Source organism: Callionymus lyra, chromosome 17 (genome assembly GCF_982586985.1).
Source record: "Callionymus lyra chromosome 17, fCalLyr1.hap1.1, whole genome shotgun sequence".
NCBI lineage: Eukaryota > Metazoa > Chordata > Actinopteri > Syngnathiformes > Callionymidae > Callionymus > Callionymus lyra.
The window spans coordinates 6,903,888-6,931,320 of record NC_141834.1 but is presented as its reverse complement, the minus strand read 5'-3'; the positions used below and the strand labels follow the sequence as shown (position 1 = coordinate 6,931,320).

Genomic DNA, 27,433 nt, shown 5'->3' with positions numbered 1-27,433 from the left:
AATAGGAGTTCCAGAAAATCAAGGAAAAGCCTGAACAAATAGAAACGTCTTAAGATGTTTCTTGAAGGAGTCAGTAGATCCATCAAGCGCAAAGAGAGAGGAAGATCGTTCCAAAGCTTAGGAGCAACAGTCTGAAAAGATTTCTCTCCTCTGGTCCTGAGCCGTGTGCGTGGAACCATCAGTAGATTCTGATCCACAGACCTCAGAGCCCGAGCTGGGGTGTAAGGCTGGATCAGATCACTGATGTAAGGAGGAGTCTGACCATGAATAGATCTGAAAGTAAGAATAATTTTAAAGTTGATCCTGAAAGAAACTGGAAGCCAGTGAAGAGTTTTAAGGATCGGAGAAATGTGAGTTCTTCCACTTGAGCGGGTCAGAATTCTCGCTGCAGAGTTCTGAATCAACTGCATAGTACACCATCGTCGGCATACAAACAAATATCCAGTCAAGAACTCTTGCTGATCCAGTGTTTTGATTTTAAGTTTCTTTTTTATGCACTGAATAGTAGTTTTTTTGCGTCAAAAAAGGTTGGGGACCCCTGCTTTAAAGGACACATTTATCAGCTAAAACACTGGACTCCAGGTTTAAAACCTTTTTTTGGGGGGGGTGAAAAAACAAACAAATACATAACAAGCTCATGAGATGCTAGCATAGATTTCAACCTGGCTCGTTTAGCCTATTAAAGCAAGAAGAAACATTTCTACCAGCGCTATATAAACCACGGGGAGCAGCCCATAAAATGTCAGGGTATCCCCGCTCAACACGGAGGCGCAACTGAAGCCAAACATTTCTATTAAAACGTCGCTTAAACTCTTAAAACAGGCAATAAAAGCGACGATTTTTAAAACCTTAAAATACAACTAAATGTCGTGTGTGAGGAATAAAAAAAACGACTTTCTTTCGCTTCAGTCGCACGAGAAAATGTTCAACAACTGGAGGAGCACACGCGCGCACGCACAATTACACGCGCGCTCTCCCACTCCCCCCTTTTCTCTCCCTCTTTCTCTCCCTCTTTCTCCAGGGAATAAAAACCATGTTTTGCTTTCCAACATTCCCGTCCTGGTTGGATATCGCGACATCCTGCCACGGAGTTCCTCCGCACAGCATCGGGGTTCTTGCTTTTTGACCCGAAGTTTTGGACCCCCGTTTTACGCACAACGGAGAACACCGTTGTAAGGCTTTTTTTTTCTTTTTTTTTTTGTTTAACCCGAAATTATAACGTTTTTCTTTCCATTGTGGAATTACAAGCAGCGTGTTTACGGCTTTTTAAACGAGGGGTCCGTGTGTTGGAATTTCGCCTTCGCTCGTAAACGGGAGAGAGTTTATTTGCCCACTTCTTTGTCTTGACTATATTTTCCATTTGGCACCGATTTATTCGCTCTTGAATGGAGTGAAAGTGGACGAATGAGCGGATCTGGTTGAGATCAGCAGCTCCACACGAGGACTCGCTTCCTAAAGACTGGATAAAGTCACGGGCGACTGTGATGATAATGTCCTTTGGCGTGGATTCTCGCTGGAAGTCGCCTTCGAAGTCGAGGATGGCTGTGGACTCACCCCCGGGTTACAGTCTCAGTCCACCCCGTGTATAATGGAACTGTTGACCGCGTGAAGTCTCCTCTCTTTGTAAGGTAAGTCCTGGATTAGTTTATTGAGAGGCAGCCATAATATTACAGTTTTAAGCTTATAGAATTGTGTCTGATATTGACTTGGGTGATGCAGCCATGACAACATTTATCCTTGTGTTCCTCAAGTAGAGGTGAGTAAAACTAATTGACTTATACATCTATATATAGGTTTTTTTCATGGGTATATGTATATATATATTGTAGGTGGAGGCTTTCAAATCACATATTTATTCTAGTTGTTTTATGGTTTATATTTTAATAATGTGTGTAAAATTAAATCATTCATAATTAATGAAAACATTTTAATAATCATTGTGTTCATATTGGTGTTGCAATTTAAGTTCCAGCCGCTAGATGGCAGTGATTACATCCTCCTTGCCAAAGGACAATGAAATCCAGGGAGAGCTCGTTGATGACTGAGGACGAGAGGATGCCGCTTTTAACGCTGATGTTTTCGGAATATTTTGGCTTTCAGTTCTATTAGTTCCACCAAAAGAGACAGAGACAGATTTACAAGAGGTCATTAAATTTCACTTCCCTCTAAAATGTTCTGACAATTATACGAGTGTATCGAAATATATTGTATTAAATCGTACCATGAGTTTTCTACAGTGCTAACCAGCAGGTTTTTGTGTTTTTGTTTTTAACTTCTGAACAGGGTAGCTGTGATTTCAAGCATGATTTCAATGTTTAAAAAGACCAACCTCTGACATTAAATTCACATCGTCAAATTATACTTTCCATGATAACGTTTTTGGCATCACTAACTATGAATCTCAAGTCTAATCATCAATCCGACTATTGAGGAAATCAATTCCGATTTTAAAATATCCCGCAACAACTTTGAAAATAAAGTTAACAGAGAAAAGAAGTTAGCAATAATAAATTGGCATTTCTCAGAAATATTAATGCTGGAAAATAAACAATTTTAAGATGATCGAAGTCTTAAAGTCTAAGTGTTAAACTGCATGAAACATTTTCAGTTGGACTTCTTATACTCATTGTAGCCTAATATTACTTCTAACTCTATCAAGGTTAAATGTCTAATTATCTCTTTTTAAAAATACCATAAGTTGTCTTAGCATTGGGTTAAAAAAAGAATATTTCCGTCCTTTAAACTGACCTCATTAGTGCAGTGATGACGTTTAAAAGGAGACGGAATACATAAAGCAGAAGCCGTCCTGGTTAAAGGGAACAGTCTGCAGAGAAATACTTTAAAATAGAACACCTTGAGAACATTTTGGCTATAACTTTTACTTCTTCGCACCTGGACCAGGTTGTGCTGATGTGAAGGTTTAAAAAAAAAAACTTGGGACGTACAGGCTAAAGATGTCTTTTGTAGCCTCAGTTTAATTTCAGGATCATTAGGAAGTCAAGTGACACACAAGCTAATCCTCTGTCGCTGAAAAAAATTAAACGGGATAATCCGGCTTTAATAATTCACTAACAGGTCGACAGTTTTCTTCTCTGCATAAACACAGTGGAGGCTAAATTTAAAGACAGGATGGGATGTCAAGGACCTGATGATGTGAAACTTTTCCGATTATTTAAGTACAGTTTAGTCTTGTGACTTATAGAAACATATTGTCACATCAACAATACACAGTTTTGAGATACCTCTTCGAGCACAAAGTAGTGCCGAAGCCCTCCTATTTCACGTATCTACGATATGTCATTGGTACGCCCCAAGGCCTCCACCCAGTTGGGCATGCTTGTATCACCTCAATTGTAAAGGGTCCAGAAGGAGTCCTGAAGATGTTGAATTCTGGGATCATTTAACCACTATTATCCTCTTGTATCCATGAAGTTGTTCTTTTTGGCAAAACCAGAACTTTGTGATGAAGAAACATTGATCGAGAGACTCAAATTCCCGTACCTTATGGAGATTGGCTGGTGAGATCAAGGTCCACCTTTCATAGATTGAAGTCTTTGCTCCAGCTTCTGCAACCACCACCTGACCTTGTGGGAGATAGATGGATGGATTGACAATTCAAAGTGTGTTTTCAATAATGAACAGGTTTTGGTTTGTTGACATCGCAATCTCTAGATCTATACATATCTAAGGTTCACAGAAGTGGATCAGGGACATATATTGACGTACAGTATACACTCACCATACCGTGGTTCACCTTCAACAGTCTCGTTTGGTAGATTTTTTTAAATTGCACTCAATACTGCATATCTTTATAAGCTGCAGTCACTCAGGAACGACCAAGCTCTTAGTTATTTTTCACACTGTTACAAACAGTGCTGTGTCTCAAATTGTGCACTTCTATAAGTGTAAGTAAGTTAGTGAAGGTTATTTGTAAAGCGTCTTTCTAGACCAGGGTCACAAAGCACTTCAACAATCAAAAACAATACACAGTTAAAATATATACTTTAAAAGGCTAATTACAATGATAAAAGGCACTGCTTTACGGTACACTGTAGGACAGTGCATTTACTTGCCTAGTACACACATTTCGACAGGATAGTACTGTCTCTAATCAAACACTTACAGGAAACCGACACCTTCTTCTTCTAATACTTTTTAACGCTGTTTTCAACCATCCGTTTGAACCCTATCACACACTTGACAGCGCTTTTCATCAATCGAAAGAAGTTATTGTTGAAGTTGTGTCGAATTGTGTTTTTGTTTTGTGGTAAAATAAGCGTACTCTCGAGACATTTATGCCGGTATCTGCTTTGGAGAAGTGTTGTGAGTGACGTAGCTTCCGTTTAGGGACGTCGTGCTAGACATATCATCATCTACGTCACTAAGATGGCGGCCGTTGAGGGTGGAAAGTGTCCATCCATCCACACTCAATTTTCTGGTCTTTTGAGTGCGCCAATTGAGTGCGCATAGAGCACTACATTTTTCTCACACTGCTCAGTGTCAACGCACAGAAATATTCATAGTAATTGCAGTAGTGCGCGATTTGGGACACACCACAGGTGATTTATTTGAACAGAAAATACACTTAAACACAACCATATAACTCATTAGGAGGCAACAACTACTGCACACACATTGTTCAAGACGTCAACAAAAAAGTTATCTGCAATAATCCCAATCTACACTCTTGCTCTCTTTAGTGACAACTGATTGGTCAATACAAAACTGTATTTAAATGATATGGTTATGTTGCTATTGTCAAACGAGATCGACAACCGTGATTGGTTGACTGGGCGGCAAAGCATCGTGAAAGCTAAGAGTCTGCCAGTTTAAATGACGGTTGTCAATTTATTGTCAATTGATTCAGAACGTAACTCCCGCAATAAATGATAGACCAATTTAAATTACAAGTAAGGAATATTTTGGTATATTTGCGAGTGAACTGACTGTACCCAATGAGGGTGATCAAGGAGAAGGTGTTAGAGAAGTAAGTAAGTAATTTGTATTTATATAGCGCTTTTCCAGACCAGGGTCACAAAGCACTTAAACAATCAAAACACAATTCAATAAAGTATGTACTTTAAAGGTCAAGAGAACACTGAGAACAACACAGGAGTTCCAGAAAATTGAATCCTCACTACACTGTTGTGTTTAAGAGTTAAAGCTTATCCAGTAACATGGAAAAAAACAAACATATCAGCGGCACGTTTAGCCAGAAAGAGGTTTCTCTCCGCACTATCACTCTAAACAGAGCCTCTGCTTACAGCATCTGGAAGCGTTACTAGGGAGCCTGGGGACATTACAACACTCCTCAGTCAGAGCTAATGTGACTGGAGATGGGGGGGAAATATGGAGACGCCAGATGAAAACAACATTAAACAGTTGAAAAATGATAAACAACGCTTCACGCAAAGGTTGAAGTAGGTGGCTTGGAATGTTAATCTACCACAGGCATATTTCTCCCGACATTTTGACAATCTCTCAACAATCGAATTGGCAGGAAAGTTAAGAAACCGAACCATAGCAACGACATGTTTTGGCAGCTTTTTAACTTTAAAGAAAACTCAAATAACATCATGTGACTTGTTCTTTCAACAGAGGAGGTTCGTCCAACAAGTCATAACATCACACAAATATTCACATTTAACATTTACGCTTTTCTCTGAAGAGTCTTACTATTTTTTACCCCTACATACACACAATCACACTGATGGGAGTAGGCCGTGATCCAGGTCTCCAGGTCACCATCAGGAGCAGTCAGAGTTAAGACTTGCTCGGGGAGATCTAGAGCTGGTATTGAACCCGCAACTTCTTAGGCCAACCACTTTAACGTTTGAGTTACGACGAACCGTTTTATAAATAAATAGAAATAATAATAGACAGTAATTGAAATAAAATACATTATTATTATGGCTCAAATATATAGTACGACTTCTTCTTTTATGTAAAACAACTCTCTTGTTATTGCCATGACTCTCGCATGGGAGTCCGTTGCAAGTGTGTTAGTTATGTGTTGGATTCAAGCTCTTAGTGTGATGCTAGGGTAACTCCAGGTTTCTACTGAAAATGGAAGCAATAATGAACAGGTTTCCTCCAGTTCTCATCTGATAACACTACAATTGCAACCTCGCGCTGGTGATTATTTGACCGTTCTATCACGTCTTGCTCAATTTTCCCATGTTTTGTGAGCAGCAATCATGTCATTCCTGGTGTCACACATCAAGTGAAGTGACATCATCTTTCACCCTGGATATCCTGTCGCTGGTGATGACATGTTGACCAGACATTATCGTCTTGTACAAACTCTCTCGTTGATTAGCAATAATTGGTGCGGCACACGGCGCGGCAAGAAGGTTGCTGGTTCGCTTCCTGGCCAAGGCAACTTGTGACCTTTCTGTGTGGGGTTTGTATGTTGCGTGAGTTTACTCCGGGGACTCCGGTTTCCTCCCACATTCCAAAAACATACAGAGGTTGAACTTGGGGAAATTGTCCGTTGGTATGAGTGTGTGTGTGAATGGTTGTCTGTCTTTGGGTGCCCAGCAAACTGGCGTCCTGTCCAGGGAGTCCCCTGCCTCTAGTATATAGAAGTTACACATTTATTTATAAAATAAATACGTTTTAAAGATTCTTGAAAGCACTTTTTCAGGCAACCTTAAGGCAGCATTTCTAAAAGCACTTATTTGGCATCTTAATTAGACAAATCTCTATTCATACTCCAACAATTTCCTAAATATTCTATTGTTATTACAACATATAGTAAATCTTACATGGGATTCTGTCACCTCTGAAATACCCAAATCATACTTTGGCCAACAGGATGTTAGCTCCAAGATTGTTGAGCGGGAAATAACTTGTCTTTTGAATGACACATTTCTCTTTGATCTATGTTTTTGACTGAAGAGGAAACATGTTTTTTATCTTGCAGCAGTTAAGTTTGCACACCAGTTAATGTCAACATTTCAAACCATGATACTAATTTGAAGTGCCACTTATATCCGAAGGGTGGTTGGGATGAGACGCTGACAAGTACAAACAAACACCCGGAGTGTTTTGTCGGTTATTTGAGGACGATCCGTTCCTTGGGGTGGTTTTAATGGCCTGACAGCCAATCTGGGAGGTGAGGGGGAACAGGATTAGCGATTTTCTGGTTGCAACATTGAGCTCGCTGGTGCAGGCTGAAGGAGCCTCGGCTCTACATCTAATCTAATCGGGGCAGAGATGGAAGCGCTGAGAGAATACCATGAGGATAATAGTGGTTGAAAACAAACACCATCCTGAGGTTGCATGAGTTAGTTTGCTGCTGAAAGGTCAGTGGGAAACACAGAGTGACATATTCTCTGGACCAGTGAGTCACCTCTGACCGATGGGCTGAAGGAGTAGAAGAATTCACAAACACACGGCACAGCTGCTTATTTATAGTTTTCCTTCTGATCCTGCACGCCCTCCATTTATCTCGAAGATAGGAGTATAAAGAGGTTAGAAAAATCCACAAGATGATAAAAAGGAAGATAAAGACTCAATGTCAATCAAATAGGGTTGACTTTCTCCGCCATCAGATCTGAAAAATAAAGTTCTGGCCCACTATTTAATTCTATAAACAGTTTTTACTCATATGTTTGATCAGTGCTATCACCAGAGAGACAGAAGTCCAGAGGAAACCAAAAGTGAGAGCCGGATCAGTAGCACATAGTCATCATTACTCATCGTCGTTGAAGCTTCCTGGCACTTTTGATGCAAACATGAGTGGATGAGTAAAATCTTCTGTTACATCGGGCAATACTTGCTTCTGAGATAAAACATTACAAAATACACAACAATGTCCCGATTATGAGGAATAAACAAACAACTAAACACATTAACAGATATCAAATTGAAACATGCATTTCCATAAACATGTAATTCGTATAAAAATGAATACAAATTTAAGAAGAATATGATTGTCATGTAGGACATTTTGCAATTTAGGTTCCAACACAACTAGACTAAGTAATTTAGAAGTAGAGAATAAAACGAATAAAATACATATTTGTTAACTTGTGTTATCTCAGGGTCAAGGTGACCCGAAGGCCAGAAAACCAATCCCTTGTGTTGTCTCTGGGCTAAGATGAACGACCTCCCTGGCTCCCATGAATACATATGCAGGGGTAGAGGTCGTTTACCTTGAACCAGAGGTTACACAAGGGATTTATTTTCTGAGATAACACAGGGGTTAAAGGAATCTTAAGGATTTAAGAGTTAAGTACCGAAAAAAAGGTGTAGTAGCACTATAGGTGGAATAGGTGAAAACATGAAATTTTGTTTAAAAAAATAGCAGTACGATGTTTTTTAATGGAAAAGAAAATAGAAGGATGTGAAGAGAGGGAAATAAAAAACATCATTTAAAAGATGACATGAATGTATTGCCATATTTAATATGTAGGAAATTAATGAATAAAACTGACATTTTTTAGTAATATGGTGGCATATGGGGGATCCCACAATAACATTCACAATACAAGATTTTAAGTATTACAATTTATATATATGTATTTAAAGATAGGTAAAGTTTTAGAGAACAGCAATACTAATTACAATGATTTTTGACATTCATGTCACCTTCTCACTAGATATCATATGCATGGTTGTCATATTCTACTGACCCTGCTGCTTCAATATATTGGATTAAAAAAGGTAATTCCACTCACTGGATTGCACCCCCAGAATAGTCATTCCAAAGCATTAGCGTGTAAAGTTGACCTTTGCCATGGACTTGATTTATACACGCATATTAGCATGTTCCTTGAACAGCACTATTGTCTCAGCAGCACGTTTTTATGTTTGCACACATGAGCGTCAACTCTAATCATGTTGTTACTTGAAGAAATGAAGCATAAACAGCCACAATGTTGACGAAAATAGTTCCTTCAGACAATTAGTGTCTCTTGCTGTGTTTGTGAAATGTTACAATATCACATGAAGGAAATGAAAACAGACACTTCAACACCTTCCTGATCACACCTTAAACAATCAGTGAATTAAACACCAGATAATTAAATATCCCCTGAATACTTCACAATCTTCTGTCAAACACAACAACACTTAAATATCTGAATTATTTCACACCATTTGAATGTCAACATTGTTTATCACAATTACTCATCGTGTAAATACACTGAAAATATATTTCGACACGGTTGGAAAGAAACGTTATTGTTAAAAAAGACGAGATCTTTCAGAAACGATGCCAACCTGTGAAACAATTTAGACAGAACTTCCTTTATTTTCAATTAAATATGTATATTTATTTATAAATGCAGGACATATTTTACAATCCTTTTTATTTATAAGTGCATACGAATACAAATAAGTTAATATAATTAAAAATGTAATTTTAAAATGAAACGAATATTGTAACAATATATGATATTATGACTACAAAATGTTTTATATGCACAAACTATCGGAAAAAAATGCACATTTGGTGTGTACTAATGGCACTTGGAGGTACAAGAATTATTCATAAAATTGCTTTAAATCTTTTTTAAATGTACAATATTTTAAAATGTAAATGATTTCCTTAAACAAGTATTTATAGATGTTGGGGTGTAAAGAAATAAAAATGTTAATCGTGAAAATGAAGTCCTTGAATAAATCATATTTAAGGAATGAACATGAATACTATTTAATAATATTAAATACAAACTAATTTGAAACCACAAACAGTAGGAAAATGTTTTCCAACTCAACACTCTGACTTCTTCTGTGAAATCACGTACAGTAGTTTATTGAATAATAACTGATACAAAATCATCTGCACACAATGTTCTCTTCAAGCCCTCAGGAGATTCATCCAGGACCATGTTCACAAAACTGGCCTGTTTTCCAGCAGCAGTCGTGGGATTGACTGGTTTGATCAGGCAGCTGTGGGAAGCGTCGCAGCGACGGACTTTTCAAAGAAACCAAACAAAGATTTTCACTACAGGGATCGACAAAGTCAATTACCGAGCAGCGCTGCAGCGAAACATGCAGGGCTGGCAACGATCACTCGCTGTAATCTTATCTTCGTGTTAGCTTGGTCAGAGCCTCGGCCTTGTTACAATCACATTAGGCTTTTCACTGAAGTTTAAGAGTTGTATGATCTAGATAATATTATTAAAAAAACTGATTTTAGATTTTTATTTTCCTTCATTTTTTATCCTTTTTTGGTGAAAAGTTTCCAAACGCATGTGTGATCAAAACTTGATAATGTGTCTTTTTTTCCAAAGTAAAAAGGAGAGACAAAGGCAGTGAACATTAGATTAATTTGTTACTTGTTAGCAAGTGTTCTTTTTCATTTTTTCTCCTTTATTTCTTCTGTAAGAAACCAGCCTGTAGTGGAAATAGATGAAAAGTTTAACTTAATATTGATTGTATGTATAATGTTCTTTCTATTACAATGGATTTTTATAAAATTTGTATTGAAAAAAAGTATCGTTCAGGAATCAATATCGAAGTGAAAGTATCAGTAACAAGTATCAGTATCAAAAATGGATCTATACCCAGCCCTAGGGGGACTTGAGGCCAAGTGTCTCGTAAACTTTGTGGTTTTGAGTATTTTTACTGTTGTCATTTTCCTTGACGGATAATTATTGAATTAATGGCTATAAATTTGTTATTTGATGACAGACCAGGATGATTATGCCGGTCAGAATTGTGAGTTATATTCAGACATAATAGAGTTTATTTATGGATGATGTCCGACGAAGCTACTTTGTTAAGACATAAACGTTCAATCTTAAGGTACATTTTTCCTGTAATGTGAAAGTAAATATTATCTCACTGAAGGTCGCAGAATATTCACTGAAACAATTTTTACTATATTGCTAAAATATCTCCTTTACAGCACTAATGCAAGTATTTCAGTGCTTCAACACAAACATTTAAACCTTTGTAGAGTTAATGTTCATCCCTTTTTTTCGTTATCAATGCTAACAATTAAAGTTAGTGACTTCATCTTTTAACTTTTCAAAACATTGTTTTGAGAAATAAACTCTTTTATAAAAATCATTTTGTCAAATTACTAAAATACATTTCCTATTTGTCGTCTAGTTTTCTCTTATTACTTGTTTGATCAATAAAATATTCAGTAGAACGCTCGATTACTACGCTTTTTACAGCTAAAGGGTCATCGTTATGAAATAAATAAACATGAAAATAGCTCACGTGTCAAACTAAAGGCCGGGGTTGACCTTTGCAGATGCTAGTGTTTGACATAAGAAACAGAGATGATGAATGAAAATATCCCAACCAAACCCATACTTCCTGTTGGTAAATATACACTTTGATATATACATGTTTATCACTCCTGCAATATATGATATAATCAACAGGTTTTTGCGGTATTTAAAGATCTGTAGAAATGAATGATCCATTCTAGGGCGAAAGAAAACAACTTGATTTGAGAATGGGCTTGAAAGGTGTAAGATAATTGAAAGGGTGAACATCACTTGAACTCATCATTGTATCTCGCCAGGTGACCTTCACACTGACAGCAGGAGATTTATTCAGCTCTTCTCTGAGAGGAGGTTAAAGGACGCACAGCAGAGATTTCCTCACGAGTCCTTTCTTCTCTAGCGCTCCAGGAAAACCCTCCTGCTGTGGATGGTGACAGATTACGATCATGGGAATTAAAGTTTAACACATTTAAACAAGCGCATTTAAAAAAAAAAATCCTTAATATTGCTGTCACTCTCGGGTGTTTCCCCTTCACGATCACCTCTGCGCCCCCATCTGTTTTCTCCTCCCCCACCTGCACCTGTCAATCACACCTCCGAGCTCAAGCAAGAGGAATCAATCCAACAGGCAGAGGCAGCGAGGTTTCAATTTATCTTCAATGACTGAACACGCCAGCAGAAAAACCCCGAATCAAAGATGTTGAGGTGTCTCGGAACGCCTCTCATCCCACATACACAGCTGGGGGTTGCCATAGAAACACACCGCCTAGCAGCAAGCAGATGCGTCCGCTATAGGCACATCACCTATAGATTAAGATAGTTGTGATAGTCACATGACATAAACCCACTCGGTTAATGCACGTGTGCGGAGGATGCGTCACTCTGGCGTCACAATCGGATCGCATTCTCAAAAAAGTCTGCCTTGTTTGCGCACGTAAATTTGTTTATGCTAATACACAAAAATACAAGTACACTTGACTTGAATTCAAATGAGGGTAAATTCATTATAATTGGAAATGCATTAGGTTGAAGCAGTGAGATGGAAAATGAACGGCACATACGTTCCTCTGGAGAGATTGTCTTTCTGTCAGATGTGCTTGATAATCTCCAGATAATCCACTTCATTTTTGATGGAAAAAGCGTAAAATGTCTCATTCAAAAGGCGGTAAAGCTGCACGTCATTGCCGACCAGCCAATTGGGTAGAGCTTGTGAACGAGATAGTTCTGTTTCAAGGCTTCATGCATTAATGCAGCAGAGTATTACTAACTTACAACCTGAGCTCTTTTATTATTTCACTTCTGATTTATTTCGCTCGGATACACGTCAACAGTCTTACGTTGTTTCTCAATAGCATCCTGCAACTGGTAAAAAGAAACATGAGATAATATCAATATAGTGTCAACAGTGATGTTATCCAACTTCCTGTCTCTGTTATTTGATCCCCAGTTCACAGAGCAGAGTGAAATCTGAGGACGACAACAAGCAGCTACTTAAATAAGCATCTGGTCGAATAATGTTGTACCGCCAGTGAAGGATTTCACCATCAACCAACACATTTTTCAAAACTCAAACTCTTTAAAAACCTCTGTCAAGAATAATCGGGGAATAATTGATCACAATTAACCAAAGAATGACCCATTAAGGAACAATTTCTACTAAATTGGTTGCCGACAGTGCCGTAGTAAATCTCTATAAAGACTTGCTGCAGTGGGCGAAGAAGCAAGTAGAGCACAGACCACCTGTTGAGATGACATTATCATCGGATAGTGGATACGTTTTGATTTAATCAAATACTCCATTGTGGGAAATGTTTATATATTGATGTAGACATAGACCATATCAATCCGTCTACCGCACTGGTGCGTTCATGTTCCTATTCTTTTGTTCTAGCATGTTCAGATAATGGTATTAAAACTTTTTTTTAAACCATTTTTTTTAAGTTTGACTTTTTGAGTGTTCAAGTTTTAAAGTCCCAATGTAATAGTTATCGGAATTATGTCAGAGTATATATAGACAATAACAAAAACAGTTGTGGTCAATGCTTTCTCTTTAACAATGTGACTGTAGTTTGACTTAGAAGCTGTAAAAAAAAACAGGATCAACATGTTCTCATTAATGTGGATAAATGTTTAAAAAAAGTCTTTATTAACGTGAACTGTTAAATAAATGGGGAAAACACATGTGTAGTCGTGATTATTAAAATGTTCCACAGAAACCCTATAGTGGATTTAAAAACCTGAAAATATTTATTTATTTATTTAATTTTTTCTGCTACTATACATATAACAGTGAGAACGCATTCTAAATATAAACAAAAATCCTAAAATATACAAAAAATAAAATGCAAAAAGGGAGGCAATGAAAGGCGTGTAATATGTGTTTGAATATAAAACTATCCTCAATGAGATAAGCATGCTAACTTTGGCCACCAGATACATAATAAAGATAATAAAAAAACATTGAATTTCAGAAAGTATTTAATTCAAGTTTTGGTTCAGAAGATGGCATTATATCTGTAGTTTCACTTAAATTGCTTGGTAACTGTTAATAACTACTTAACTATGTGAACTTGTATTATGTACAAACCAGACACTCTGCACTGCACTTTTATCTCGATCTTTGTTTGTTCTGTTTTTATTGATGCTACGATCTGTCACTCCTGTTTTGTAAGGTGACCTTGGGTGACCTGAAAGGCGCCGCCATACAAATAAAATGTATTATTATTATTATTATTATTATGTACTGTGTACATTTTAGGGCAACGTTACGTGTCAAAGTGTTGTCCTTGTCTTTAGGTCAAACTTGTTGCAACTATGAAAACCTGCTGAAATTAAGATATTTTAACTCCTTTAAACCAGCTGTGATAATTTGTTTACGTAAATAACAATGTTCAGCTACTGTTCACACGTTCAGCCTTCTCTGTACATCAGTGTATTCAGGAAGGGACTCGTACAACTCCTGAGAGATTTATCTGCTCCCACCTTGATCAGCTCTGACAATGGCATGAGTGTGTGAAATACAAAGCGGAAACTAGGAGGGATTGTGTGGTTCACCATCTGTGCTGAATTTGCAGCAATGACAGAAGAAGATTGACACATAAAATGCAATACCATGTGTTAAAAAGAAAAAATTCGGCAGTGGAAAATATCGTCTCTTCTCTCCAATTCGCTAACAGCGGATACTCAAATGGGGCCTAAAGAGAAACTGTAATGCATTCAAGATGTTAAAGCGAGAGAAAAAGAGACAGAATAAATACTAAGAAATGATGATTCTGGGTCAGCTCGACGGTTCATCGGAGGCAGCCAGGAAGGAGAAAATAAAAAGATACTGTCACAGTGAACCATCAAAGTCTGGTGTAAATTAGGAACGTGTTTTTTTTTACGTAATGTAAAAATGATCCAGTGGGTTTAATGAACTTAAATTAAAGCAATAAAGTGGAGATTAAATGTCGCCATAATGTCATATTCCGTTCTAAAGATACAGATGTTTAATTTCTTATCAGGAACAATGTTTGTTATGTATGTAACACTCATTGGTTTAGCTTAATGTGGCGCTGTGTTGTTGAATCAATACTTTGTGTTGCGTAGTTACAACGTATTGATTGTGTTTGTCTAAAGGTATTTATCAAGGTTGTGGGATCAGTATAGGAAATAGTTTTAGTCATTAGTTTAGTCAAGGGTTGCTATTAGTTTCAGAGTAATCTGTTTACTTTTTCGAGTTATAGACAAAAATGTATATCCATTTTAATGAAGCAACTGGAGCTCAGTTGTCTTCATCTTGGTCCAAAAAGACACTTAAAAACATCCATACGTCTCCATACTGCTCATCTGTAATGTCCATCTTTAATTGAAGCCTTGACCAGAAGAATTGTTCTGGAAAAAAATAAACAAGTCTATATTTTAAGCTTGTTTTTGGCACAAGTTAAAAAAAGAAGTGATATAAACAGGAAGTACTCTGGGTAAATATTGTGAGAGCCTTCAGTGTAGTCACCATGGAGGTATATAAATGTTTTTAAGTTTCTTTTTGGACGAAGATGAAGACGAAGACAACTGAGCTACAGTTGCTTGATTAAAATAAACATACATTTTTGTGTATAACTCTGAAACGGAACTGGTTACTCTGAAAATAGTCCTAACCTTAGTCGACACGGGTGAGTAGAAAATGAGTTTCAATTTTGGGTGAACTATCACTTTAATACTGGGATCAAATTCAACAACTGAACATCTCCAGAAAACAGCCTAGAATGTTGCACTGCAAATATTTTTTACCAACATCTGTTTGTCAATTTAGCAAAGAGGCTTAGATTGCGTCATGCTTTGCTTGTCAGGGTGACAACTTCAGTTTCCTGTCAGCACTGCTATGAGGACGTTTTAAAATTGGAGTCAACTTGTGAACTTGTACTTTATACATTAACCAATGCATCTGTTTGTTTGTCGTCTGTTCTCTCAGGTGATGGCAGCTGCAGGGGTCTTGACCGGTTTGGCAAAACTAAAGCGCCAGGACTCTTCGCGCTCCCAGCAGCGACCCACATCAGGTCTAGGACACGTACCTGCCGAAGCACCTCGGTATGCAACCGCTCATGTCTATTCCACACACCACTGAAGTCAACCCCAAATCATTTCAGTTGTTTGTACTAAAATGTGCAATGACTTTAAAAAAAAAGATTTATTGTCAGTCAGGATAAAAAGGGTCTTCAGGTCTGATATCATTAAGTCAAAAAGGCTGATGTACTTCTTTCATTAATCCTTCCTTTTCATTCATATATCTTCTCCTTGACAGTAGCCTTTTAACTTAAGCAGTTTGAAACTATTGACGAGAATCCAGGGGTATTCAACAGGATTTGACAAATTCACGTTGTGTCCTTCTAAGAAAATTGGAACACCCTCTGAAAGCAGACAACCATGTCTGTGGACCTATTAAATTACAGTAGGAAGTTCAATTCAACGGTGTTGCACCAGCACACATTAAGATGGTTAACTGGAAATGCCGGTACAATAACAATAACAAAATTATTGGTGCGATCCACAGACGCAGAAATCATCTTCCCATTGATGTACATTTTTTAAATAATCGGTACTTAAACACATACAAAAGTAGGCTGTGCAGCTCTGGTTCTATCAGGTCCAACATTAAATGTACCGCAACAACTAAGCTTGAAATTGCTATTGATGAAAAAATGACAATGACAATGGAAACCTCACCAACACTATTGTACCCTATGATTGTTTTTTTGTTGCCTATTTGTCACTGGTGCAGGTGTGTAAATAAAGAATAAATTAAAATAAAATAAAATTGTGTACCGAAAAAAAGGGGCAATAGAACTTACCCATAGGAGATATTGTTAATCAGAATTCCAAAGCCATACAAAATATAGAACGTAATAGCAAAGGGTTACAAATTATTATTCCCTCTGCTTGTTTATTCAGTCGTGGCTAAAGTATTTTTCTTAAAATGTATTTTTCTTTTTTTCCTTTCACACAGGAAGAGAAAGCGGCGCACCGATGTAGTCGTGGTACGAGGTCGCCTGCGTCTCTATTCTGCGTCTGGATTCTTTCTCATGCTGGGTTTAGTTATTTTGGTCTTTGGGATTGGGATGGCAACATTGGGATACTGGCCACACGGCAGAAAATCCTCATCCAGGACGGCGAGGAGAGAAGACATAAGCACTACAACTGGAGGAGATCCAGGCGGTGCAACGCTGACAGCAACAGAGGGACACATGAAGAATACCAGCACGAGTGAGAAAGTACAAGGTACACAAACATCACCTTGAATTAAGAATGATCGATCATACTAAAAAAAAATGTCATTCATTGTGTGGGCAGATCCTCTGTCTAAGCAGAGCAGGGGTCCACTGACACGGTTTCTGGATAAACATCTGCACTCCGAGAGGATGAAGATGCTCGGGCCCTTCACGATGGGGATCGGAATTTTCATCTTCATCTGTGCCAACGCTATTCTTCACGAGAACAGAGACAGAGAAACAAAGGTGAGCAAATGGAGTTCATGAGGGATTAGTTGTTGATCATCTCCTAGTGTTGAAGACTGCAGAACAGTCTCGATTCGGTTCCTTCTCTGTTGGAAGGAATCAAGTCCCACGACTGGACTCGCGAAGCCAACATCCTCATCACATTTCTTCCACTCTACTTCCATCCACCTCTCTGTGAATGTATCCTCTCTTGTGTTCTGCTCCCTCTCTTTTTGACCAGATAAATCCACTCTTAAAATAAATTGTTTAACCTTTTTTCCAGAAGCCTACGATAAGATCACAAACCCAACTCTAGCGCACGATAATTGTCTAACACTCCTTTGCTTGCGTGGAAGTGCAACGTTTTCATCTCACCGTCGTTTCTCCTGCAGATCATCCACATGAGAGACATGTACTCAACCGTCATCGACATACATCGGCTCCGACAGCGCGAGCAGAAACAACTTCTGCACAGCGGCGCTTACTCGAGGGAGGGCTTCGCTGCTGATAACCTCGGGCCAGTGCGATCGCCGAGCAACGCTCTTCTCGGTTTCCCGTCGTGGTCCGGGGTCAGCATCGCGGGGTCCACCGAGGAGGAGGAGGGGCTGCTGAGCGAAGAGGAGTTACGGAGGAGGAAAGAACAAGTGAAACTGGAATGCAGCTTCGCAGGACTTTTAGCGCCCCTCTATCGGGATCGCCCGGGATTAAGCCATTCGGATTCGGTACCCCACCAGTGGTCCGTGGACAGGGACGGGGAGAAAGGGGGTCACCACGCCCGCTCCATCGTCTCCTCCTCACTGTCGGCGTTCACACTCCCGGTTATAAAGCTCAACAACTGTGTGATCGATGAGCCGGAGATGGAAGCCATCACCGAAGAGGAGCGAGGACTCAGACGCGACGGCGACCGCTCGCAACCCCTGAGCTCCATGGAGTCCCTGGTGGTCCCGGTGGCCACCGTAGCCAAAGCCACCAAACCCCCAGGTCTACACCGGAGCAACTCGGCCTCGTCTTCGCACTCGTCCATCTCCTCGACCTCCCTTCCTCCCGTGCCGTCCTCTACCTCAGGTTGCTGGCTCTCTCCAGGAACCGCCCGGAGCGACTTCGGCTCCAACTCCTCACTGCACATGCTCAGCAGCCATTCCAAATCGCTGGACCTGGAGCGCCGGCCCAGCATGCTCAGTGTGCGCACCGAGCAGCGCAAGCACCCCAGCTGGCCTCGCCTGGACCGTAGCAACAGCAGCCGCAGCGTCGGCAACATGCGAGGAAGTCGGGGTTACATGCGGCTGGAGGACCGCGAGGAGCAATCGGAGAACTTGTCGGAGATTTCGCTGTCAGCGAGACGGGATTACAGCAAACGCGAAAAGCTGCTGATGATTTCCAGGTCACATAATAATCTCAGTTTTGAGCATGATGAGTTCACCAGCGGCGCGCTCAAGAGAGGAAGCTCCGAGAGTCGGTTCTGAAAAGCTGACGTTGAAATGAAGTTTTGTCCATTTCTCTCCTCTCTCTCTATCCGGGAAGAAGTTTACGGCTAAGCAGGCAAAGAAAAAAACGCCTTCCTCTGTATAGAGATGCTTCCCAAGACTGGAGAGCACAGGTGAGGTTAAGAATTCCTGACAGCAAGACAGAGCGCGAAACACTCTGACCCAGAAGTGTTTTATCTCAGGTACAAGGGAGAGAAACAAGAGGTAACTAAGGCTGTGGTCAGACGACACGCCAAGGTTGTCACGACAAATGTCTTTGGGTCAAGAAGCAAACCTTAAAATAGACAGAGAAGGACCGTCAGATAACAATGATCTTTAAGAGGTTATAGGTGATTAAATCAATCTTTTGTTAACTCATGTTGACAGGTCTCGAAGATACCATCGGTTTTAAGAAAATTGTAGTATGTATTTTGTGACTTAAAATGTTTAAGTATAAGGCAAAATAAGTAGGTTTAAGGAGTTTAATCCTGTATTTAAATAATAGTTACAGAGAAGCTTACTTTTCTGATCAACTTTTTTCCCGACCTACACATACATACACAAACTTCTGCTAAGAACTGGGAGTAGAACCAAAGCCTCACTGTGTTGAATGCTTTTGTTTTTTCAAGAACTTGAAAATCTGAGGAGACTCTGGGACACACCCGGAAATAAGATGGCCGAACAGCCTTCGACAGGGCAATAGATGACAAGTGGATACAGATGTAAAGCCTATGTGTGTGTGAACATTGTGTGTCTCGTCATTAGTTTAAGAATATAGGTCCATTTAAAGAACACAATAAAACATGGTTGATAATGACGTCTGAAGTAGGCCTGTTATGTTCCATATTTATAAATGCTGGATATTACACTGTACATTATAGATATATATTTTTACAGGTGATTTGTGATGAACCTCTATGAAACAAACAAGTGTGAAATGAAAATCAATTTATACATTTTGTTTGAGTCCAAAATTGGTTTCTGAAACCTTTAGTTTTAACTTTTTCTGTGTTCCTTTTTCTGAACAATTATGAAATAAAACAAAACATCAAGTCAACATAAAGAGCTTTAAATGAACACATTCAAAAACATGCATTATACCATTTCAGGACCAATCAATGTCCACTTCAGGGTGTAACTGACCATTGTTGTATAACCCGACTACTGACAAAGAGGACCAATACAAAGAAAATATTATACAATCTCAAAACAGTAAAGTTAGAGATGCTTAAAATAATAATTTCATTGTAACGTATAAAAACACTAATTAATTGCTCAATTTGACAACCCAGTTTCAACATTCATCAGAATTAACAAACTAAACACCTGTAAACAGACACATAAAATATAAAACTTCCATTTACGGTACACAATTTTAAGTTTGAGAATCCGTATGAAGCTATGAAAATAATCCGGTCATAAAATCGTCTTCTTACAACCCATATAAAGACTCAGCTGGAGTATTATTTTGATCTATATTATTCTGATATATCTATATATATATACATAATATATTATATTGCATTTGAAAAACCCAAAAGTATTTCTTTTCATCTCTTTTTGTATTTTTTATTCTATAAAGCTTCTTCACAAAACTTTATTACTCTGGAAAGAACATTTAAATTTCCCCTCAAATAAATTGTGTTTTGCATAAAAAAAGACTCAGCATAATAGTGTTTAAGAAATACGCATTTATGATCTTGGGTTTGTTAGAAACGTCTATTTGTCGCACGCACCAAATCAAACAAGTTTCCCATGCACAAACGGAATTTCTCGCCCACCAACCTCCCCCCAAACCCATCTCCACCCTCCGTCTGCTGCATAAAGAATAATAAGCAAAGGGCTGGATGAGTCATCACCAATTATCATACTCTGCAGCTCTGTTGTATAATGACGTGCACAAACACACTCGCCAACCCTTGCATTTTGAGGAGAAATCATGACTTAACTCTATATATAAATAACATTCATTAGACTTTATTCGCGGCACAAACAGGCCACTGTAATGAGACCCAAATCCAAGATGTAAACAATCCTTCCAGAGGCAGAACAGGATCGGTCGTTCTGAACATGTACATAAACGACAAATCATCTCTCTGTTTGTTATTACAACAACACGGTGTGTGTGAGAACGGTTGTCTGGATGAGAGCGGTCCTTGTAACAAACGCCGGGGGTTGCTAAGCGTATCTACGTCCTCAATTATTGAGATGAAAGCTGCGGAATTAAAGTGTCAAACTGAGAAAAGAGTCGGCGTGTAATTGAACCCGGCGATGATTCTCGAGCGCCGTGTCCGTGACAGGTGGGACATCCAAGTAAGCTGTCGGAGGAACACTGTGCACCGCTCGACTGAATCACACTCTCGCCATCATCTGGGCATCTCTTCGTATTCCTTGGCGCCGCGTTGGGGAGAGACAGCTCGTGCTTTCTCACCTCCTCGGATGGAGCTAGTGGGACACGAGTCTGTTTTTGGGTGGCAGACGGGATAGTATAAGTAAAGATCTGTGGAGGTACAGTGACAATGTCTTGAGTGTGAGAACCTGTGTGATTCATTTTTCTGTTGAGAGAATAGTCTGGACTGTTTTCTTACAGGTGTGAGCAATAAAATATGGATGTTCCTGTTTCAGTTAAACTCCAATTATCACATACTGGTGACGCTTCTGCAAGGATTATGTTGCTGTTTTGGAAGCGATTACAAGTTAACTTTGAACTTAATTAAATGTTATATTAATCACAATAATATCAGTGACTTGTTGAGCACTGACAAAGAGCACACCTCCCCCAAAAGCCTCAAATTGAATTTATTATACCCAACATAATCCAAGGATTGTTTGGGATAACAGCAAACAAAAAAGGACTTGAAGAAGACTGTCTTATAGTGAAGTTGAATGAACAATAACAACACATTTTTTCAATATTATCATTATAAGGTTGATCTATGTTAGTGATTCAATCGTATTCTGTGGTGTATAAATCCAACATATTATTTTGTTGTTATTCATATGAATGTGTGAGCAGTACAAAAGTGTAACAAGTCAATTAAAAAAAACTTTAAAATTGTTCTAAATGCAAATGAAACTTGCTGGCACGATTACATTAGTACAACCATAGTAAGACTATTTGTAACTGACTCTCAAGTATAATTGAAATACTACTGTTTTTGGTTTTACTAAAACATGTTATAATAAGTAATGCTGTAAAAAGATTAATTGATTATGACCTCTAAGGTCAAGGTTTTGGTCTATTCTACAATATGTTTAGCGCATACAGGATTGACAATACTATATCAAAGTGGTATTACAAAAACAAGAATTATAATAAGAGAAAAAACTAATCTGGAAATTGAAATGACCTTGAAATTGCTGAGAAACGAACAAATGTTTTCCATTACATTTTTTTGCAGGTAAAGTCATTGTGACAGATTAGAAACACATGCTCATAAAGTAATTTCATTATTGTTTGTAAAACACTTGTTTGTATATTTATATTGTATATAATTGTATATATTTCCCTGTAAGACATAATCAGGCTCCTCCCACTCCTCTCATCATACGTCCGTCACACAATCCGTTTAAATCCTCGGAGCAGATTATATTCAAACGCTGTCAATGGTAAGAGCGGGTTCTCGTTGTCATATAATGGTCGACCACGCTCCAGGGAACGTAAGCAGCTAACAATGATCACCGCATCACATCGGGGGGGTAAATTGAAGAGTGGGCAGATGAAGACGACACGTGCTGAAGGGTAAAAAACTGCATTAGCGCCCCAATAATGATAATGGGATCAACAATCAGCGTCTGAGCAGTTGAGAAATTATCGACTTTTTCTAAATGGAAACAACACGAATGACAACGACAGAGCAAACAAGTCTCCGCCGATTCCATTAGCTTGGTTCATTCAATTGATCAGCCGCAAAAAAACATGTTTTCTCTGCTTACAAACAAAATATCCTTCATCCTGACTGACAAAGACACTTATTTTAAGGATGTTTGTAGCTTCAGGGGTCTGCCATCAAGTTGTTTGTGAAGGGTACCAAGAAGGTAATAAGAACATTTTTTTCATGTATCAGTCGAGTTGTTGTTCGTCCTCTACTGTCACTTTTCCTCCTCTATTACTGGAGGCTAATAAAGTGTGGAAGTTAGTCGTCCTTCCCCGAGTGTCACTCAACTCGGTTCCAGCCTTTATGTGGGTGAGTCACAAAGGGGGAGGGTCAGATCGGTCTCTATGGCAACCGAGGATGTTCTCTTGCCTGTTATAAACTCAGCTTTAGCTAACAATAAATCCACTGACTCGTGCTCTGACCTGAAGAGATAATGGACGGTGCAGGTCATCAATATTTTTCCATCCTGGATTTTTTTTTCCCCTCCTTTGGAGAATCTAGGCTATGAAAGAGTACTGGATACTCTATAAATATATTAAATAACTACTAGTTGTTCTATTTATAGAAGAGAAGGAGAAGCCACTACGAGAATCTGGCATTCGGAGAGGGTCTAGAGAGGGTCTGTGCCATAAAAGCTGCTGAATGATGGAGATGTTCAGCTTAAATCCACTCAGACGTTCCACTTTTATCCATTTCTGAAAGTTAAAATCACAACCGTCTTTTCTGCCTCAGCGTTCCAGAAAGGAGGAGGTTTTTGTGTTGTTATATTTGTCATCAAGATGTGACTCGACTAAAAGATGTACTGGGTTATCTAAGAATAGTTTATTTGAACTATGTTGTTAGCATGTCAGTGTAAGTACAGTGATGTAACTGCAGGGATCAGAGAAGAATTCACTACAGAACACAATCACAAGAACTGTGTGTCCTCGATTTGTTCCTTCGTGTAATGAGTGATTTTTTAGATTTCTTGACATTACAAAGCAGGTACAATTTGTGTGTGTGCCAAACAAGCAGAAAATATCTGGGTGTATATATAAATAGCAGGAGTAAGTGGAGGATAAAATAAGTGCTACAGATGTTATTTCAACTTGAATCAAATAATAACTACTTAAAATATTTTAAAAAAAAACCCTCCTCAGTTCAAGGACAGTATTGGCTCACAGAAAAATAAAAACATTTAAAAAATATATGACTTTAAATCAAACTGGACCAACAGTGACATACTTGGGTTCTAAACCCACTACCAGGCTTACTTATCCAACTCAGTTAATATAGAATAAACAACTAAAAATTATATTACGAATTGGAAGTTTGAATATGTTTTTTTTACACATTTTTTTTAAATCAAGCCATAATATCTACTGATTACTAATTAAACACAAACCTAAATCCACATTTTACTTAAAAACACCACCATTGCAATCTTCCCCTTGTCAGTATTTTCTAATTTTATTTTACTAAAATACAAACAATATAATGTATCAATATAATGAATACATTCACTAAACAAATTTAGATTAAAATTAAATTAAATACAATCCTAAAAAAAACTACAACTACTCTGCTCCTTTAGACAGTATAAACTTTGATACAAAAGTTGTGCAAGAAAAGTCACATTAAGTATCAATAGGTGGAGAAGACGATCCAACATTTGTTGACCATTGATTGACACCTAAACAAAAAGAAAATAATAACTGTATGATGTATTTCTGTGAGTACATTAATTGTGCATTTCTTACTAGAGGCTTGTGATGCTCTGTTCACATCACATAAGCAGCAGCAGGTGAGTCACTCCTGGGCTCCTGCATCTGCTGTATATTTCCATCTGAATACAGTAACAGTCCCTCATATCTGCCCATCTGTTATCGTTCTCGCTCTCGTGGTTTCTTTTCTCCTCACCTCCTCTCCCCCTCCCTCCCTCTCTTCTGTTAACTTCATCATCCTCGCCCTGCTTTTCAATTACCTCCTCCCTCGACGCCGGGCTGGAGCCCGTCTCCCTTCTTGATCATGTATTTTTTAAACTCTTTTCTTCAAACGCTTTCCTCCACTGCTTGTGTCTGGTTCTTCTGCTCTGAATACGTTCAGTCCTCCGCGGTCGCACGACGGCAGGATGTAGCGCAAACATGAGCGGCGTGTTGTTAGCGGCCGACTGTGATGATGTCTGACATCTCTGCAGTGGGCCAGAGATGTTATGATGGTGCAAATGTTGGGAACGTTAATGACACACTTATGAGAACTGGTGACACGTTTCTTTCCTCTGTACAAATGACATCCATTCCATCAATCAAAGCCATTTAGGTCGCACTCTATGAACGACTGAATTCTTAATCTTAATTGAAGATTTATGTGACCTAGATTGAACCTGTTTAATAAACCATTCACTTGTTTGATGCCAAAACTATATTCAAGTATTTATGAAACCTCATTTGTTCGGAGGGGTCTAGAAGATTTCTTTAAAACGGGTTGAAATTATATAAATTATTTTTAACATGGTCTTTATCAGAAGAAGTTTGAAACTCTTCTACATTAAGACTTATTATCCATCCATCCATCCATCTCCACACGAGCTCACCCATGATTATCCATCTATCAATTTATCATCCATGAATTCATTCAGTTACGTAGCTATCCATACATACACCCATTGTCCATCCATCCATCAATCCATCTATCCATACAACCATCTTCCATCCAGCCATATACCCATTGTCCATCCACCCATCCATCCATACACCCATCGTCTATCTATCATCCATCCATCGACCCATCCATCTATCCATATACCCATCATTTATCCATCCATCCATCCATCCATCCATCCATCCATCCATCCATCCATCCATCCATCCATCCATCCATCCATCCATCCATCCATCCATCCATCCATCCATCCATCCATCCATCCATCCATCCATCCATCCATCCATCCATCCATCCATCCATCCATCCATCCATCCATCCATCCATCCATCCATCCATCCATCCATCAATCCATCGACCCATCCATCCATACACCCATTGTCTATCTATCATCGATTCATAAATCCATACATCCATACACCCATCATCCACTCATCATTCATGCCCCCATCAAAACACCAATCGTCCATCCATTCATCCATACACACATCCTCCATCCACCCATCCATCCATCATCTATCCATCCATACACCAATCGTCCATCCACCCATACAAACATCCATCGTCCATCTATCCATCCATCCATTGACCCATCGTCCATCCACCCATCAACAGACCCATTCATCCATACACCCATCATCCATCCACCCATCCATCCATACACCCCTTGTCTATCCACCCACCTAAACACCTAGGCCCATCCACCCATCCATCAATCCATCAATCCATCAATCCATCAATCCATCAATCCATCAATCCATCAATCCATCAATTCATCCATCCATCCATCAATCCACATACCCATCGTCCATCCACCCCTCTATTTATCAATCCATCTATCCATACACCCATCATCAATTCATCATCTATGATTGCATCCATTGATCAATCCACACATCCATTTATTAATCCATCCATCCCTCATCCATTTTTCCATTTAATGACCCGCCCAACAACCGATCCATCCATCTATAAACCCAGCATTCATCCATCATCCATTCATCCAAACTACATAAACCCAGATACATCTCATTAACAGATATAATAGAACAACATGTCAAAATATTGTGTAAAAACTGTAAAAATAGGTATATACTTACAAAAAATGAAGGCAGTAAATCAATAAATATATATTGAAATAAGTATATTAAGTTCTGGTGTGAATGAAGACCAAACAGAAATAGAAAAACTCGTATTGGCAGTTGTGAGCAACCTTGAACCTAGGTTGAAATAAAGAGAGGATCCTCTTGTAGTTTTTATAATGAGTCATGACATCGATACAAAGCAGTATAAAATAGTAAAACCCTTCCTAGAAACAAAATGAACACACAAAGAATCGATTGGTTTCCTGTGTTCTCGAGAATACATCAAAGCAAATCCAATCCAGTGTTATACCAGTGTAATACACACTTCAGTCTTGTGATTCCAGTTCATTCTAACTATGTTGGCGTCGTTGATGTTAGTTCTTGCGAGCCTTAAACTTGATTTATTGTTATTAGGTTCCTTCCTCCTTCTATTTTGTATTAAAAGTCAGATACATAGTCTTCCTAGAATGTGATCATATGTCAGGAGACAACCAGAGAAAATGTTAATGGAGAACTTGAACTTAACCACATTTCCTCCAGCAAGATTGACTAATGCTGTTTTTTATTGTCATCTCGGGGATAATAAAGAAAGGAATGATGGTTTTCCACATGGGCTCTGTTTCAAACTTTGCCTTTTTTTGGCAGGATTTCTTGTCTTCTTGAGAATGAGACCATCAGAAGTATAAAATAAGCAGATTGTTAGGATATTAGTTTGGGGTCTCGACAGCCAACAAATACCACCCGGCTAAAATTGAGGAGACTCACTTCAAGGTGACATTTGCATGTTTTCCAAATACCATTTCTAGTTAAAGTAAATTAGTTTTGTTTTCTTTGAACTGTCTCCTGATGTAGATGTTTTTCTTAATGTTAGTTAACATCTTTATTAATGTAGTTACATGTGTTACAATTGTATTTTAAAGGCGCATCATAGTTTATGATGTTAGTCTTATTTGAAATCCAGATATTAAGATACAAAAGTGATGCCTTTGACTGTTGGTTAAATTCCAGCTTCAAAAAATGTGGTTCCTCTGAGCAAGACGCTTGGCGACCAATGTATTAATGAGGTTTGTTACATAAAAGACAAATAACTCAACTTTTTTTACAGACACTAAATGGTTATGTAGCTCAAAAAGAGAGCATGTTGAAAACATGTGTAAAAAAAAAAAAAAAAGTCCAATCCATCACCAATACCCAACACCTTCCCCT

At 38.6% G+C, this 27,433-nt stretch overlaps 1 protein-coding gene across 1 annotated transcript; it reads left to right on the top strand.

The window, feature by feature from the left end:
* Positions 1 to 1,053: 1,053 nt before the first annotated feature.
* Positions 1,054 to 19,408, top strand: tmem200a (transmembrane protein 200A). The gene is made up of 5 exons (XM_087812821.1): positions 1,054 to 1,628; positions 15,643 to 15,758; positions 16,675 to 16,946; positions 17,019 to 17,182; positions 17,554 to 19,408. The coding sequence occupies exons 2-5, from the start codon at positions 15,646 to 15,648 to the stop codon at positions 18,622 to 18,624; spliced, it is 1,620 nt and encodes a 539-aa protein (XP_087668947.1). The 5' UTR covers positions 1,054 to 1,628; positions 15,643 to 15,645; the 3' UTR covers positions 18,625 to 19,408.
* Positions 19,409 to 27,433: the final 8,025 nt, after the last annotated feature.